This window comes from Setaria viridis, chromosome 9, assembly GCF_005286985.2.
Source record: "Setaria viridis chromosome 9, Setaria_viridis_v4.0, whole genome shotgun sequence".
Lineage (NCBI taxonomy): Eukaryota > Viridiplantae > Streptophyta > Magnoliopsida > Poales > Poaceae > Setaria > Setaria viridis.
The window spans coordinates 31,750,893-31,767,533 of NC_048271.2; the positions used below are offsets into that span (position 1 = coordinate 31,750,893).

Sequence of the window (16,641 nt, forward strand, 5' to 3'; positions counted from 1 at the left end):
TGATAAGCTTTCTCGAGATCGGAAATTTAGCCGATCGAAGCCTCCGGATCTGACACGTATTCTTCCTTGCCAATCAACAGGTCAGATTGGCTGGCACGCCGCACCACACCAGGGCAATCACCCGAACAGGAGTTAAGCAGATTCTTCTGGGTCGTGTGTGAGACGCTGGGGATTCGGCTGACCGATTTCTAGCGCCAACAAATACAAACTACCCCAACGGCACGGGTGGTCGGCCAACTCCAGCTCCACGGCGGCGACAGAAGATCAGGCAAGGCCGGCCGGTACGGGCGGCTCGACCCCGACGCGGGTAGCCCTGACCCCGATGTTGAGGCTCGCCCGAGCACCTCTACCTCCACAATTGCAGAAAAGTTTAGGGACCTTTTTGCAAGGACTGTGGATTGATTATGAAAAAGTTGAGGAACTTTTTTGCAAAATAAATACAACAGTTGGAAAAAACAACTGCACTTCACAGATTATTGAAGAATCTTTTCATTGCTTGATTATTACTTGTCTTCAAATATGACACCTTCGCAAACTGCGAGCAACTAATATTTCTGCAGTTCCCAGGAGGAATGTGTTGTCAACAATGCCATCCACTTCAACAGGCCTAATCTTAGGACCAAAACAGATCACCCTAGCTGAGACAACCGGCGGCGCATTCAGGGAATACATTGACACATTCGACGGCTACACCTTCCTGTACCCCAAGAGCTGGATCCAAGTCAAGGGAGCTGGTGCGAACATATTCTTCAGAGACCCCTTCGTCCTTGATGAGAACATGTCAGTCGAGATAGATATCATCCCCTTCGTCGTCAAAATACACCAGCGTTGAGGATCTAGGCCCTCCGGAGAAGGCTGCGGAGAGAAAGTTCTGAAGAAGCAGTACCTGACGGAGTTCAGGTCGACCAGGCTGGTCGTTCGGCGCGAATCGAACGTCCTGTCGGTGTTGTCCAAGGTCGCTGACGATGGCAAACTCTACTACGAAGTTAAGGTGACTAAAGACAGAAAACTTGGATTGAAAACTTAGATGTGTGTGCTCATGGTTTCTTTCCTGCAGGTGAACATAAAATCCTATGCGAGTAACCACGAGCTGGCGGTGATGCCGCAGGACAGGGTGCAAAGCCTGGAGTGGGAAAGGCGCGCTACCTGTCGGTCCTCGGCGTCGAGAACAAGTGGCTGTACGAGCTGCGGTTGCAGACGCCGGAGCAGGTGTTCATGCAAGAAGAGGACCTCAGGAGAGTCATGGACTCCTTCAGGGTCACCAAGGCAGCGTAGTACGGTGTACTGGTGCTTTGCTTTACAGGGATCTCTATGCCACTTACATTGTCGAGGGCTTGAGAAGATGGGTGATCTGACTATTGCCTTGAACTGCCTTGTCACTAAAACTGGAGGATGTTGATGAAAAATGTGTTGCTGGAGACGCGGCAAGGAAAATGCAATTATGCATCTAAACCGGTAGTGTCAGATCGCCCACTGTCTGAGTACTGCACCCGAATGGTCCTTCCATGAAGCACCTGAAACAATTTCAGTGTGGAAATATGGGTTAGCAATAGAGAGGTGAGCGCATAGCCGCACATTGTTCCGAGAGAACTGGGCTTGAGAAATGTCGACGAAGATAGTGAGGAGCACTTGCCTCACCGTTCATCTTCTGCACTGCTGCAGCAGCTTCGTCTTCTGAAGAAAATGTAACGAAGCCAAATCCTTTCGACTTCCCCGTTGTCGGATGGCATATCATCTTCACTGCGGTGCATATTCAAAGAAATAAGAGGATGATTTGCGTTGTCCGACACAAGATACAGCTGCACACGTTTACATAGCAACAACATCATACATTCGTATTCATAAATTGGTAAGAATACCTGCAATAACATCGCCATGTTGAGAGAAAGCATCCTTGAGAGCTGTTTCATTTGTATCGTAACAAAGACCTGCACTTTATTATACAATAACAAGAAATAAAAGGCAATAATCAACATCAGCACGCCCCAAATTGAACCCATCACACCACTTAACATCCTTCCCATTGGAAATTAAAAAGGAAGAATTTGATCAGGTGCGATAATGCTCTCTTTCTAAATCTGACCACAGAAAAGCGATCCACTTAAATAAATCATATGGGAAAGGTTGAAAGGATTTACCACCGATGAATAACTTGGGTGTGCGTGCACATGAACATGCGGTGTTCCGATTGAACAGCTTCCCGAACGGAGTCACAACATTGCGCAGCATCCCTCCTCTCCCATTCAGCATCGTCTGCAAACTCTAGAAAACGATAACCCCCAAATCCAACGGGCGAGCGAGGAACGCACCAGTCTTGAGAGATGCCATTACCTACCCGCGCCTCGCACGTGCTCGCCAGCCGCCGCGGTGTCCCGTGCGCTGGTTTACGTCGCCGTTCGAGCGCAAGTAGAGATCGGCGGCGGTGCCAACGCGGACGGCCGGCACCGCGGCGGGTGGGGGCGTGAGCGATCGGGTCATGGAAGGGCCGGCGGCGGATCGGAAGAGGAGAAGGATGGGACACGGACGGTCGACCGAACCGTCTGCTTCGAGACGACGGAGATCGCCGGCGGCGTCACCGCAGACGGCCAGCACCGCAGCGGGCGGGGGCACGGGCGGCCGGGTCATGGAAGGCCTGGCGGTGGACTGGAAGAGGATAATCCACCGGTGACGGGGCGGATCGGATTGGCGAGCGAGCTCGGGGATTTCGGGTGGGATTGGCCACTCGCGTCTTTAATTTTTCGGTGGAGGGGACGGGTGGGACGCGCAAATCGTGGGAAACGGACGGGAGCCGGACAACAGACGAAAAAAATCGGCAGTGACATTACTCGTTATAGATTTTGTGGATCAGGACTTCCGGATGCGATCAACACGTGTACAACATTGATTTCAGACACAATCTTGGTGTTATCTGCGACATGGGACTACCTGTACAATGCACTTAAGCTTGACAGGATTGTCTGTACTCTGTACGTTCCATTTGCATCATTCGTAGAGGCACAAGGAACTACAGATAGAACCTCATGCTCCACGGACTCGTTGCCTACCTGAAGATAAACGACCAATGCAGAGTTCAAAAGCAGCAGTACTGAAGTCCAAACTTCATACAACAGCACGTTCAAATCCTCAATCTTGACACCAGGAGGACTATAAATTTCAGACCAACCCGCGCCTCCATCCATCCAACACGAAATCAACCACAAGCCCACGGCCATAGCATCCCAAGCACACCCCCAAGGCAAAAGACCAATGGCGTCCTGCAAGCTCGTCGCCCTCTTCTTCGCCTTTGCCGTGGTGGTGGCGACGACGGTGCAGCCGTCCGAAGCAAGAAGCAGGGGAGACCAACTGCTTTACCCCTCGACGTTCCACAATACCCCGCCGTAGTCACCGAGTTCGTCCAGGTCGACGTTCCACAATACCCCGCCGCAGTCGCCGAGTTCGTCCAGCAGTGCCGTCCCATCCCACCTTTCGTCGCCGCCACCATCGTCGCCGCCGGCTCAGCTGACGGAGTGCATGACGCCGCTGATCGGCATGATACCGTGCATGGACTACCTTACCAACCTCACCGTGCCGGCGCCTCCCACCGAGTGCTGCAACGGCCTCAAGTCGATCATCCGCGACGCCCCCATCTGCCTCTGCCACGGCATGACCGGTGACATGAACGACCTCATGCCCCTGCCCATCGACCCCGTCCGCATGATCATCCTCCCGCTCGCCTGCGGCGCCATGCTGCCACTCCAAACGCTCTTCTCCTGCAATAGTAAGTTTTTCGTAACCTTTCTCTTCATGCATATGTCGTCCATACATTATTTTGATCCATGGATCAGATAGGCCTGCAAGGAGATTGACAACAACATAGTGTGATGTGTTTTGAAAGCACAACAAGTGCCGCCGATAATGCCACCGATGGTGGCGCCGGCGCCTACCAATCCTTCAGCGTCACCAATCAGGTGATTTATCTCCTTTGACACACCTTATTCTGAATGATTTGTTGCAATTTGTGTTGTAATCGCCACCTAATATCCTTTGCTTTTCGTTTTGTCTTCAGGTAATATATGTCGTAGCAGTAGCAACTACCAAGAGGATCAGAGCATGGATGGTTTGCGTCAACGTTAGCACTAGAGTCTTGTTAGTTTTAAGTTGCTCTTAGGATAATAGCATTGTTTAGGTAGAGGGGAATTGTACTCATTGGTACGATCATGTAATGATTCCATTGATGGATGCAACCGTCAACTACGGATATATATTAGTAGATGTTAAATAAATATAATGGTGGTCTATGTTATGACACCTTGGATCAGACGATCTGATATTTGTTTCTGCTTGTTGCTACTTTGCATGGTCATAAAACTACATGCAATAAGTTGGGAATTCCTAGAGTAGTGGACCGAGACTAGAGTAAACCCAAGCTGATTGCAGACTTTTTTTCTTTTTTGAAACTTAGATTAGATATTACTGCTCTAAAAATACTTCCTCCATTCCAAATTGCAGGTCGTTTTGACTTTTCTAAGTGTATAAATTTTGCTATGCACCTAGATACAGTATATGTCTAGATGCATAATAATATCTACAATATGGAACGGAGGGGGTATTTGGATACTCATCCAATTCTGTTGCATAATCATAAGGCAGAGTTTTTTTTAAGTTTTCAAAGCGATCGCCAACAAGATCCATTGAGTGTCTCACTTCAACAAATCAAAATAATGTGTGTTAGAGCCATTCAAATACAATCACACATGTTCTCCGATGTTGTGAATCGAGGTACCGAGGAGTCTTGAATATCTATAGTCATTGTTGGCAATGAGATTGGTATGATCGCTAGTACTGAAGTAGTTTAACATCTCTAAATAGTGCGACATTTGCGTTAGAAAAAAGGTGTGACACCCAAGAGGAACAAATCAAAAGAGCGTTTACTTGTCTATAGAGAGACATTCGTATACAATCAAATATGTTCTCAGACTTTGTGAATTGAGAACTTGTGCGTGTACAAAGATAGTCTTCTCTATGTTGAAATCTGACAGTCCTGGATATCTGAATGATAACTCGGTAGAGTAGGCTTGCTCTTCCTGAGCGTGACTACTGCCCACACCCTCCAACAATCTCATCTGAATCCTATCATCTCTTCGTTGTTAAAAACTCACAGCTTGATACCTCGCTCAACTCGTAATCAGCTAGCTAGGCTCATTACATTATTTTCTAACGAGCTGAGCTTACGTTTCAGCTCGTAATCAGCTAGCTAGGCTCATTACATTATTTTCTAATGAGCTGAGCTTACGTTTCAGCTCGTTAGAGATAAGGAGTCAGCTTGAGGTAGCTCACATAACCATATTTCTCCAAAAAAAATAGTCTTCTCTATGTTGAAATCTGATAGCTCTGGACATCTGAATGACAACCCGGCAGAGCAGGCTTGCTCTACCTAAGCGTGATTACTGCCCACCTTCCAACAATATTATCTGAATCCAATCATCCTCTCTGTTGTTAAAAGCTCGTAGCTTGCTCAACTCATAATCAGCTAGGCTCATTACATTTTTCTAATGAGCTGAGCTTATCGTTTCAGCTTGTTAGAGATAACGAGTCAGCTTGAGCTAGCTCACGAGCCAGAAGAGCAGATCCTCTCCCAGGTCCCATCCTTGTCTCCTCAGCTCCTCCGTCCTCGTCGTCTCTCTATCATATTGTGCATCGTCCTATCGTCACTTGGACTCTGGCGCGGAGGGGCATCAGAAGCCGCGTAGGTGAGGCCGCAGGAGTTTAGATGCTCTAGCTTTGATTTGATTCGTTTTCTTTTGTGCAGCTTCGTTATCTCGGACGAGAGAGCACCTAATAATAGTAATAGGTGAGGGAGCCTGAATCATTTTTGTTGAAATAAATTTCTTTTGTAAATCTGCTAGATTCTGATTTGAGAGGCTCCGTTCAGTTTTCTGCGAAGAGATCTCATAGCTCACGGACTGACGCGCCGTCGGGTCATGCAGGATTGCAGGAGGAGCCGTGGATGACGAGGTGATCCAATTTCAACGCCCACAACTCCGATGAGCTCGAGCCCAAATCCGACGCGCCTAGCTCCTTCCTATCGTCTTGCGCCGCCGTGCCATCATTGAGGTGGCTTCACGCCCTCACCGTCGCTGACACTATCCAGTCGCTAAGAGGTCTCCAGCTCGTGAGCCAAAACGAGGTGGCTCGAGCTACTAATAACTAGCCAGGCAAAAACGAGGGTGCGTTCCCGATGGTGTTGTGCGTTCTAGCCAAGTTCGGTCCGACGGCGTTGCCATGCAGCTGTAAAAAGCCAAACGACGGAGCCGAGTACACGTACAGTCCTGAAGCCGAGTACAGGAGCCGCGAAAACTCCGAAAACGCGAAGCGATGCCAACCGACGGATTGAAGCGGACTCCACGCGTCGGCCGAGCGGATTGGGTATGCACCGGATGCGTTTTGCATCCGGCCTGCACCCAATTTTCTTCCGCTGCTGCACAGCCACGCCACCAACGCGGAGTTGTCGGTGGCCCAGGTCATCCATGACGGCCTGGAACACCATCTGGTGCCGCGCCTCACGCATGGAGGGCGCGCGGAGCTGGCAAAACTCAGCTTCTCCTTGCCCAGGTCATGCTCTCGGAGGGAGACGATGGCCTCTCCTCGACCCTCGTTGACGAGCACAACACACTGCGCGCGGGGTAGATCTACAAAACTCTTATGCGTGTCACTGGTGAGCCTTCCTCTGATTCCTTGCTTCTGTGCGTGCGCAAATTGTTCAGATATACTAGGAAGTACAGGTAAATGTTCAGATCAATGAGCTCAAGCGAGCGAGACGTGACTTACCTCTGTTGGAGCAACGGCAGGCTTGATGGTCAGCCACATCACATGCAGGTCTCGTCGCTTCATCCGCAAGCAGCGCTTTGCCAATTGCCACCAGCTCCGAATTGCCATCGCCGAAGCTGTATTACAAGACCTCGTCGGAGTTAATCTCGACGGACTATTCCTTGTCCAGTTCAAACTTGACCAACGCATATATATACTGCTGACTCCACGAACTGCCGCCGTGCCATCTGCGTCTTCTCCTCCAGGTCAAGCCGCCGTGGCGCCGCCGCCACCGAGACGTGGGTTCGAGATAGGAGATGGGTGATCAGCCTCAAGGACGGCTCTGCCGCCTCGACCCTCACGACCTATCCCGACGACTCCAGCGACCTCGACCCTCTCACCGGAGGATCTGCCGGCGCCGCACCCCTACCTCCCCTACAATGCGACGACGAGACCAAGTGGTGGCGGGATCACGCCGTCGGCATGGTCATCTCTCTGTATCTGATTGGTCCCGTCAACAGGTCGTACTATCTGCCCGCGTTAAACGTGGCCTTTCGGCATCCTGGTCGCGCGGCGTGGACGGTGGTGCGGGAACAACTCGCCGTCTCTTCCGGAGGAGAGGGCCGCTGCTGCGTCGCCTATCACGTACAACGGCAGGATCTTTGTGTGCGACAAAAGGGGCTCTCAGTGCATCACGGCGAGGCAGGTCGAAGACGACGATGCTACCGGCGGTCATGGCGATCGCCGTTCGTGGTTGATGCCACACGAATCCGGCAAAGTAGTTCACTCCAGCTACCTCTTGGAGTCCCGAGGCGAGCTCCTTTGGGCACTTGTTCATGTCAACAAGCACTACTGCACCTACAGCTACCGCGTCGAGGATGACCTGGAATATCATAGCGTCGGCAGATTTATTGGAGGGCTGTTGGTGTCAGTGTACGCGCTGCAGCAGGACGTAAGGTGGGTGAAGAGGGACGATCCGAGCTTGGTCGATCGGACCATGTTCCTTGGGCACCCGACCAGCTTCGCAGTGGATGCTGCACGGTTTGGCGCTAGCGGTGGCGGGTGCGCCTACTTCGTGATCAAGAGCAAGCTTTATGGAAGGACCTGGAGCAAGTCGGCCCTCGAGAGGTGCCGTGTGTTCAGGTACAACTTTAACAACAGCAAGGCGGAACTCGTCGAGCAGCTACCGGTGGAATGGAGCGATGAGGCCTGCATGTGGTTCAACCGAGGTAAATTAGGTGCAAACCCAATTATGCAATTTAATTATTTTCGATGGTTGTTTATATTTACTGTGCTTCCAGTAAAATACTAGAACAGTGTCTAATCTTTTGAGCGGTTTCGTGATACCAGCATTTCAAATTTTTTTTGAAAGGAACGGCAAAAGCTTTGCCGTAAATTTTATTAGAAGAGAAAAAAAAAAGAACAAGTCTGTACAACAGGCAGTATCTCATCTACTGCCGTCCAAACACAACAAAACAAAAACTCCCAAGCAAACTAGACAACTAAATTCCCTGAAAACTGAAGAACGAAAGCAAGAAACAGTGCTACAATTCCGGTGCTTCTTTCACCAGCTTTATATTTAGTTTGACGAGGGTGATCGAACCAGCGAGATGCTCGACTACTGATTTGTTGGTCCTTGTGTAGCGAAGCTAAATTGCTGGGCGTCTTCTTTGATTAAGTACGCTACCTCTTCAGTTGATTTGGATTCATGATTAAAGACTCTCCTGTTTCTTTCCTTCCATATGTTCCACCAGAAATAGATGATGAGGCCATCAAAGGTCGGTCTCGATTGCTTATCCAGTTTTGCTCTGCATTTCTTCCACCATCCACTTACCGAGGGGGTTGAATCACTTGCTGGTAGGCCTTGCAGGCTATACCAGGTTGTAAGCTTGGACCACACTGTCTTAGTGTATGGGCAATCTTTGCAAATGTGCGTTGGTGTTTCGGCTTCAGAGTTACATAGTTTGCATTGGGGGTCATGCGGCCAGCCTCTTTTTGCTAGGTTGTTAGCTGTGAGAATCTTCTTGTGTAGCAGGATCCATGCGAAAAAACGACATTTGGGTTCGGTCTTTGCCTTCCATATCGGGCATATATTTCGTGTCTTTGTCTTGCCCTGAAATTGTATGCGATAAGCACTCTTTGTTGTGTACTCTCCTGTCTGTGTCCATCTCCATGTGATTTGGTCCTCGCCCTCCGGGTCACGTTCCAGTAACTGAATTTCTTCCCATAGATTGACATATTCACAAATTTCATCCTCGGTTGTCAGCGAGCAGACCTGCGCGATCCAGAAATTGTTTCGTAGTGCTTGTTGTACGGTGAAATTTTTTCTTCTTGATTTAATGAAAAGTGACGGTGCCAAATTTTTTGGTGCTCTCCCATCGAGCCAGCTGGAATGCCAGAAATTCGTCCTTGCTCCCTTGCCCACTTTGACTATTGTTGACGCATTGAATAGGTCTTTATCAGTTTTGTCATAAGGGATCTCTAGTCCCGCCCATGGTTTATCGTTGTTTCTCCACTGGAACCAAAGCCATCTCATTCTGAGTGCCCTTGCTAGTCTTTCGAGATCTAGGATCCCTAGCCCTCCAAGGTCTTTAGGTGTACATACCGTCGGCCAATTGATTAGACAATGTCCTCCGCTTACTTTCTCTGGTTCCTCTCCTTTCCATAGGAAGCTTCTTCTTAGTCGATCTATTTGCTTGATGAGCCATTTGTGAGTAGGAAAAACGGTCAGGTGGTAAATTGGTTGAGCTGTGAGGACACTTTTAACTAGTGTTTCGCGCCTTGCTGATGATAGCAATTTTCCTTTCCATCCTGACAGTCTGGCACTGACCTTGTCAATGAGGGGCTGGATGTCCATTTTCCTTAGTTTACGTGTGTGCAATGGGAGTCCTAAATATTTTCCAGGGAAAGCCGCTACTTTGCCCGGGAAGTCCACCAAAGCCTCTGAGATTAATTCGTCATTGCAACGGATGGGGAAGATTTCTGTTTTGCTCAAGTTAACTTTTAGGCCCGAACAATTTCCAAAGGTTTGTAGCAGTTGTTGCATGCGATACAGTTCTTGTCGATCTGGGTTAGCAAAAAGTGCTGCGTCGTCTGCGTAGAGTGAGCATCTCAGCTTGGCTGCCCGCGGGAGGATTAGATGTATGATGTTTGTGTTTGCCGCAAGTTCTATTATCCTGTGGAGTGGATCTATGGCCAGGATGAACATCATCGGGGAAAGGGGGTCTCCTTGTCTCACTCCTCGCGCATGCCGGATTTTTTTCCCTGGAGTACCATTGAGTAGCACTCTAGAGGTTGAAGTGGCAAGTAGTATTGAGACCCAATCTCGCCATCGTTGTCCGAAACCCAGTGCCTCCAATACTTCAAGGAGAAAGGCCCAGCTCAATGAATCAAATGCTTTTGAGATATCCAACTTTATGAAGAATGCTGGCCTTTTAGCCTTGTGCAAGGCTTTGATTACACTTTGTACGTAGACAAAATTGTCGTGTATGCATCTTTTTTTGATGAAGGCGTTCTAGGAATCGGAGACAAGCTCATTTAGCCTCGGAGCCAGTCTGTCCGCTAGCAGTTTAGTTATGATTTTGGCGAGGCTGTTGATAAGACTAATTGGCCGAAAATCAGATAGGTTGGTGGCGTCCTCTTTTTTAGGCAGTAGCACAATGTTGGCTTCATTGATAAGGTCTAAACGTCGTGTGCGTAAGGAGTGGAAGGCCTGGAGTGCCGTGACTAGGTCCGCGCCTATGATGGGCCAGCATTTCTTATAAAATAGGCCGATGAATCCGTCCGGTCCTGGTGATTTCTCTGTCGGTAAGTGCTTGATCACATTTTTTATCTCATCCTCTTCAAAAGGATCTTCAAGTTCATTTAGATTATGTGGTTGGTATCCCAAATTGGTCCAGTTTAGACTCAACGTTCGTTCTTGCGCTTCCCCAATTAGGCTCGTGAAGTGTTCATACACTGCTTCTTCCTTTTGCTGATGATTAGTAGTTGGGCCCAGATTGGTATTTAACATGGGGATGTGTAGTCTTCTCTTCCTGTTATTTGCGTGTAACATGAACAATCTGGTGCATGCATCTCCTTTTCTTATCCATGTCAGTCTGGAGTGTTGTCGTGCCCTGGCTCTTTGGATGGCCACCAGTCCATCTGATTTTGCCTTTAGATATTTACGGAATTCAAGCTCCGCTAGTGTCAATTGTCGTTGTTCCTGTGCGGCGTCCAGGAGGAGGAGAGCCTCCTTTGCTATGGCTAATCGTAATGCTAGATTGCCCAGGTTTTGCCTTTTCCATAGCTTAAGTGCTTTTGATGCTCGGATGAGCTTAACATGCATTCGCAGAATGGCGTCCTGCGTGTTGACTGACTGATTCCAAACCCCCTGAATTATTTCCATGAATCCTGGCATGGACACCCAAAATGATTCAAATCAGAAACCAGTGTAGTGTTGCCGTGCCACGTCCCCTGTTAAAAATAATGGGCAATGATCTGATCCCATGGTCGGTAGAGCTTGCAGGTCGGAGTTTGGGAAGAGGGTATGCCATTTTGGTGTTCCGAAGAATCGGTCGATTCTGGTAAATGTCGGCGAATCTTGTTCGTTGCTCCACGTATATCTTCTGCCCCGTAGGTCTAATTCCATGAGTTGGTTTATGTCAAGCACTTGCTTGAATCTTCTCATGAGCCCTCTATTTAGTCTACCGTTGTTTTTGTCTTCGGCCTTGTATATCAGGTTGAAGTCTCCCACTATTAGCCAACGTTCAGGGACTTGGTCTTTTAGATTCTTTAATTCATCTAGGAAGTTCAATTTTTCCTGGTCGCTCTGTGGTCCGTAAACCCCCGTGATCTTCCAGGACGTATTGTCCGCTTTCATGGTAATGGTCACGGATAGTGTGTATGTCGTAGTGAGGGTGTCATGTAGACGGAAATGCCTATCCGCTGCTGCTAGGATGATGCCACCCCTTGTGTCGTTGGCTGGTAGGGCGACAAAATTTTTTGCAAAATCTTGTCCCAGCGTCTCATTGATAAGGCGTGTTGTCCAATGGGCTATTTTAGTTTCTTGAAGACAAATGATTGTTGCCCCTGATGAGATGATTGTATTGCGCACACTCGCTCTACGTGCGGCCGCGTTTAATCCTCTGACATTCCAGCATAGTATGTTACAATCTTTTTGCGACATAACAATGATTATCAACTTGCACAGCTTGAGTTGTTAATGGGTTTGTGCCGATGGGGCTAGGCGTAAGGGCCTGATACAAACCCACGGTGGGGCTATACGCAAAGGTCGGATACAAAGCCAGGCACCAACAAATCACCGTCGCGGGCAACTTGACGAGCTTCATGGACGTCGACTCTGGGCCCGTCGTGGCCCAAATACCGCTGAAGCCGCAGGGCCCCATTAAAATTACACACCGAGGGAAGTTCTGAGTTTTCAATTTAAACATGCTAATAAAAATATAACGACTAAGAGACTGGGAGGCCGAGACTGGGAGGCGATGGTCATGCCTCCATTGTCTCTACAGGCGCCGGCGTCACTTTGCCTTTCTTCTTGCTCCTAGGCTTGTTTCCTTGCTCCACCAGAGTCTGGATCGCAGCCATCTTCATGCTTGTCAAAGGCTTCGGGAGATGCTGCGTAAGATTATCAAAGTCAGGTTTATCTTGGTGCGGTGCTTTTGGTGATAATTCCCCCAATTTGCTAATCAGAATACTCTGTGCAAGCTGAATGCTATCTTTGCCTGAGTGTAGCTTAGCTTTGTCCGCTAGGCGTGAGCTCTTCCTGTGGCTAGGAGCTGGATTGTTTCCATGGCTTTCTTGCTGGATGGGATTTACTCTCGGTGGTGTGTGCAAAATGGGAGCAACTGGTACATGTGAGATGAAATTAAGGAAGCTGGTCATGTCGTCCACCTGGTCTGTCTCCCTATCAGCTAGCACATTTTCAGAGTTATTTGATCTGTTTGTGGAGGTGGAGGCGTCTGCTCTGCTTGGTTCCTGGGTTTGCACTCTCACAGTATTAGCCACTTGTAATGTGTGTTCAGGAGGTTCAGTGGTAGCAACTTCAGGTGAATCGGATGTAGTGGCAGTGCTGAATGTCAGGTTTGTGTTTACTTCAGTAGGTTCTAGGATCGTTGGAGATGGCTGTGTAGGAGACTCAAGAGTTTGTGCTTGATTTTCTAATTGAATTATGTTATCCCACAAACATAAATCATGACTTGCAGTGGAAAGTTCAGGTGTAGGATTGTGCACCTCAAATGGCTTGAAGCGGAGTGTGCTGCTGTCAGTGTTGATGCCGCCAACTGGGGATGGGACTGGAGTCCAACCTGGCGCCTCCAGCATATCCAGGATGCGCCGCTCCTTGGATGGGAACCCTGCATAACAGTGAGTGATGAGCATTTCTTCTCTCATTGGATCACTCCTTTCCATTCCTTCCTCTGCTCTGTCCTGGGGGATAAGGGCCTCATCTGTGTAGCATTTCAAATTTTAATAAACACGTTTTCCTTGGAGATTTCCACTGTAATGAAAGTAACATTCTTTTGGTGGAAATTATGGATCTTGCTAGTGCTCCTAAATCAGTTGTGGATCAGTTGACATATACAAATTGATACATACTTATGGACTATACTTGGTTAGAATGTGTTCATACGGTCATACATATATTGGGTTGAGCTTCTTTTCAAACAGAAGTGCATTATAGCTTGTTCCCGTTTTCTAAATTATTGGTCGGTCTTGTAATAATGTTCAAACAATTATTAATGGCAAGAGGTAGTTAAGGGTCACAGGTTATTTTTGCTGAATCCCGCAGTACTGCACATCTCTAGCTAGGAGATAGAATTACTTAAAAATATATATTCAATAGATAATACTCATTTGCATGTGCAAGCAGGAAACCAGAGAAAGGCTTGAGCCTTTACACAGTAAGGCAGGAGAGCCACAATTCGGACCCTATTTCAGGATTTATGTTGGTAATCTGCCACGGAAGGTTGATAGCTCCCAACTTAGACAGTTCTTCAGCAAGCATGGCAAGGTTGCAGACGTGAGGGTCATGTACCACATAAAAACCAAGCGATCACGGGGGTTCGGGTTCGTTACCATGGCAACCACAGTTGATGATGAACCAGCACATGTTATTGCTATGCTCGATGGACAGGTAGATTTACCGGTCCTTAGTTTTTGAATTCTTAACTATCCAATAATCGAATTCATGAATTATCGATCTGCTAATCATGCGTGCATGGTATAACTGTTCAAGTTGGATTCATTTTGCAGATTTTGGATGGGCGTCCCCTGCGAGTGAAATTTGCAGGTCAGAAGTAAGTAGCTAGAGCTAGGTGGTCTACCAAGCCATGTGTTGATGTCCTGCAATCAGGATTCTAGGATCATGATGTCTTGATCAAGCTTATGAGGACGGCGCAATGACGTTGATTTTGGTTTCATGATGCCTCTGCCTCTTCCAGGGGATTCAGAATCTGAGTGAATTAAAATTTTAATCTTCCACCTCTAGCCTAATTCTGTGGGCTAAAGATTTAGGTTGTAAAGAATTTCTCCCCTTCTTCATGAAAGGCAGTCCTCCGGCCATGTGTTCGTAAACAAAAATCTTCTCGTGATGTAATGTGTTTGTTACAAATGCTATCACGCACCATATATTTCACCTATCAGTTTTTTCTTCCAATTACTTTCCTTTTCCACGTGTCAAACATTTTAATTTGGATTGAGTAATAAATCAACTTATGCTGGATACAGAGTCACAGACATCCTTGTAACCATATTTCATTTCAGTCAATAATAACTATATGCGTGCATACAAAAAACAGTATACGGCTCTATTAATAACATGTATGTTTGAATTAGGAGGGAACACCTGGAATTTTTTATTATATTCAATTTGTAAAACAACTCTGTTTTTTTTTCCGTTCAAATGATACAACTCCCGTTTGTTACAATAAAAGGGGAGTGAGTCCTGCAGACAATCATAATCATTTTCCATTGGTGATATAAATATTTAGCTCTGAGCTGAGGGGTAAAGATAAAAACTGAAAATCACATCAATCCGTCAACAAACATGAGCTATAGAGGTAACATGGCATCCAAAACAAGGATCAAGTTCAACAAGAATCCCCCTGAACAAAGTTGTGAGCCAGAACAGACCTACCATGGCTGGAGTCGACAAAAAACACCCATAGAAAAACAATGGCAACGTTGTCGCAGCAATGTACAATACAATCCTACGATTCCAAAGATTGTTGATCCGCTTGCTGTCCAACTCTCTTCCGCCTACTTGAAAATGAAAGCTGCAGAACAAAGTAAAGGCGCAAAAAGATTAGAGGTAATCATGCAGCAATAAGAATATACAGTTGATCAACAAAGAAACTTAAATACTATAGGAGACTTCAATGGCATGAAGCTTAACCTAATTAATGATCATTTCAGGGTTATAATAGGCTCTGCTGACATGAAGCTGAACTGAACAACTAGCTGCTAGTCGACCAACTAGCCACTGACCAATCATTACCAATGTGACTTGACTCAACCTACTGGCGTGAAAACATACGTTGCAATTCTGATCACTAACTCCACAACTAATTGTGCACCAAACCATAACTGGCATATAGGGCTATAGATTTGCCAAGCTAGTAGCAAGGGGACGGGAGTGCAGTTCATATCTCTTAACGAACAAATTTCTATTCCGGTTAAAATCTAGACAACAAGCCACCATATTTTATAAATTGCTTGTAACAAACCCGTCTGGATATTTGCTTTTGTCGGAACTAAACAACATGTCAAATATTCTAATTTATTGAAACAAATAGATATGTCTCTCGCTAGAAATGATTTGTGCTGGCATATCTAAATTAGTATGCTGGCGGGTGGAATTGGCACCCGCCAGTACAAAGGTGACCGGAGCCACCGGGCGAGCGCTCGCCAGCACAGATGCCACCTAGATAAGGTTGCGGACAGCTTCTTCTCCAGCCAACTTTCCATTTGGAGCTTGCCTGAGAGGAGCTTAGGAAAATCTCCAAAAACACCAAATCTAAGAGGGAAGGTTTTGCTCTTGTTTTCTTTAGAGGAGGTGGCTATAAAAGGTGAGCTTGTGCCATTCCAACCTTCTTTTTCAACTTCTATCCATCATTTATTGCTTCATCAGGTTGTCATCTAGATCTAGATCTAAAAGCGAGAGAAGAAGAGAGAGAAAGAAATTAGAGATGGATTATTTATGAAATAAAATTCTATGATCATATTATAACCATTATTGTCATTTTACTGTAATATAGAATTGAGTTTGATTAGATTTTTCCCACGTATTAATTATTAGATCCATAGTTTTAATTAACGAGGTTGATTGAATTTAATATATAATTGAGTTTGATTTTTTTATTTCCACTTATTAATTATTACATCCATGGTTTAATTAAGTTTCATTTAGGGTAATATAGAATTTATTTTGATTATATTTCTTCCTACTTATTAGTTACTACAATAATTTAATTAAGTTTATAAAATTGAGTTTAATTGAGTTATTAATTATTGCACCCATAACTCATTAAATTAATTAATATAACATAGAATTGTTGTCATAGATTGTTAAAGATGGATTATAGACCATGGATGTATGGCATACAGTTCATGTCAGAGGTATCAAAGTTTGTCGAGACTGCGGAAAAGCACGCTCACAGTTGCAAGACAAAGCAAATACGTTGTCCGTATTTTGACTGCAACAACAACATTGTATGGGAGGATACTGATGTCATAGAGACATTCGATAAAGTGAGGTTTTGTGGATGGATACACAATTTGATCCCACCATGGTGAGGCAGGAGATACTTTCAACAACACAGACATCGACATTGGCTATGATGAAGTGGGTGGTGATGA

The 16,641-nt window shown here is 46.5% G+C and overlaps 1 protein-coding gene and 1 pseudogene across 1 annotated transcript; both read left to right on the forward strand.

Annotated features, from left to right (window-relative positions):
* The first annotated feature begins 547 nt into the window (after positions 1-547).
* Positions 548-1,542, forward strand: LOC117835004 (psbP domain-containing protein 1, chloroplastic-like; annotated as a pseudogene).
* A 5,794-nt stretch (positions 1,543-7,336) lies between these two features.
* LOC117837220 (uncharacterized) lies at positions 7,337-14,245 on the forward strand (the record flags this gene model as incomplete). Its single annotated transcript, XM_072290493.1, has 6 exons — positions 7,337-8,015; positions 12,810-12,867; positions 12,990-13,149; positions 13,751-13,918; positions 14,038-14,074; positions 14,226-14,245. Coding segments are annotated over 6 exons (1,122 nt in total), but the record flags the coding sequence as incomplete, so codon positions are not given.
* Between the last annotated feature and the right edge of the window lie 2,396 nt (positions 14,246-16,641).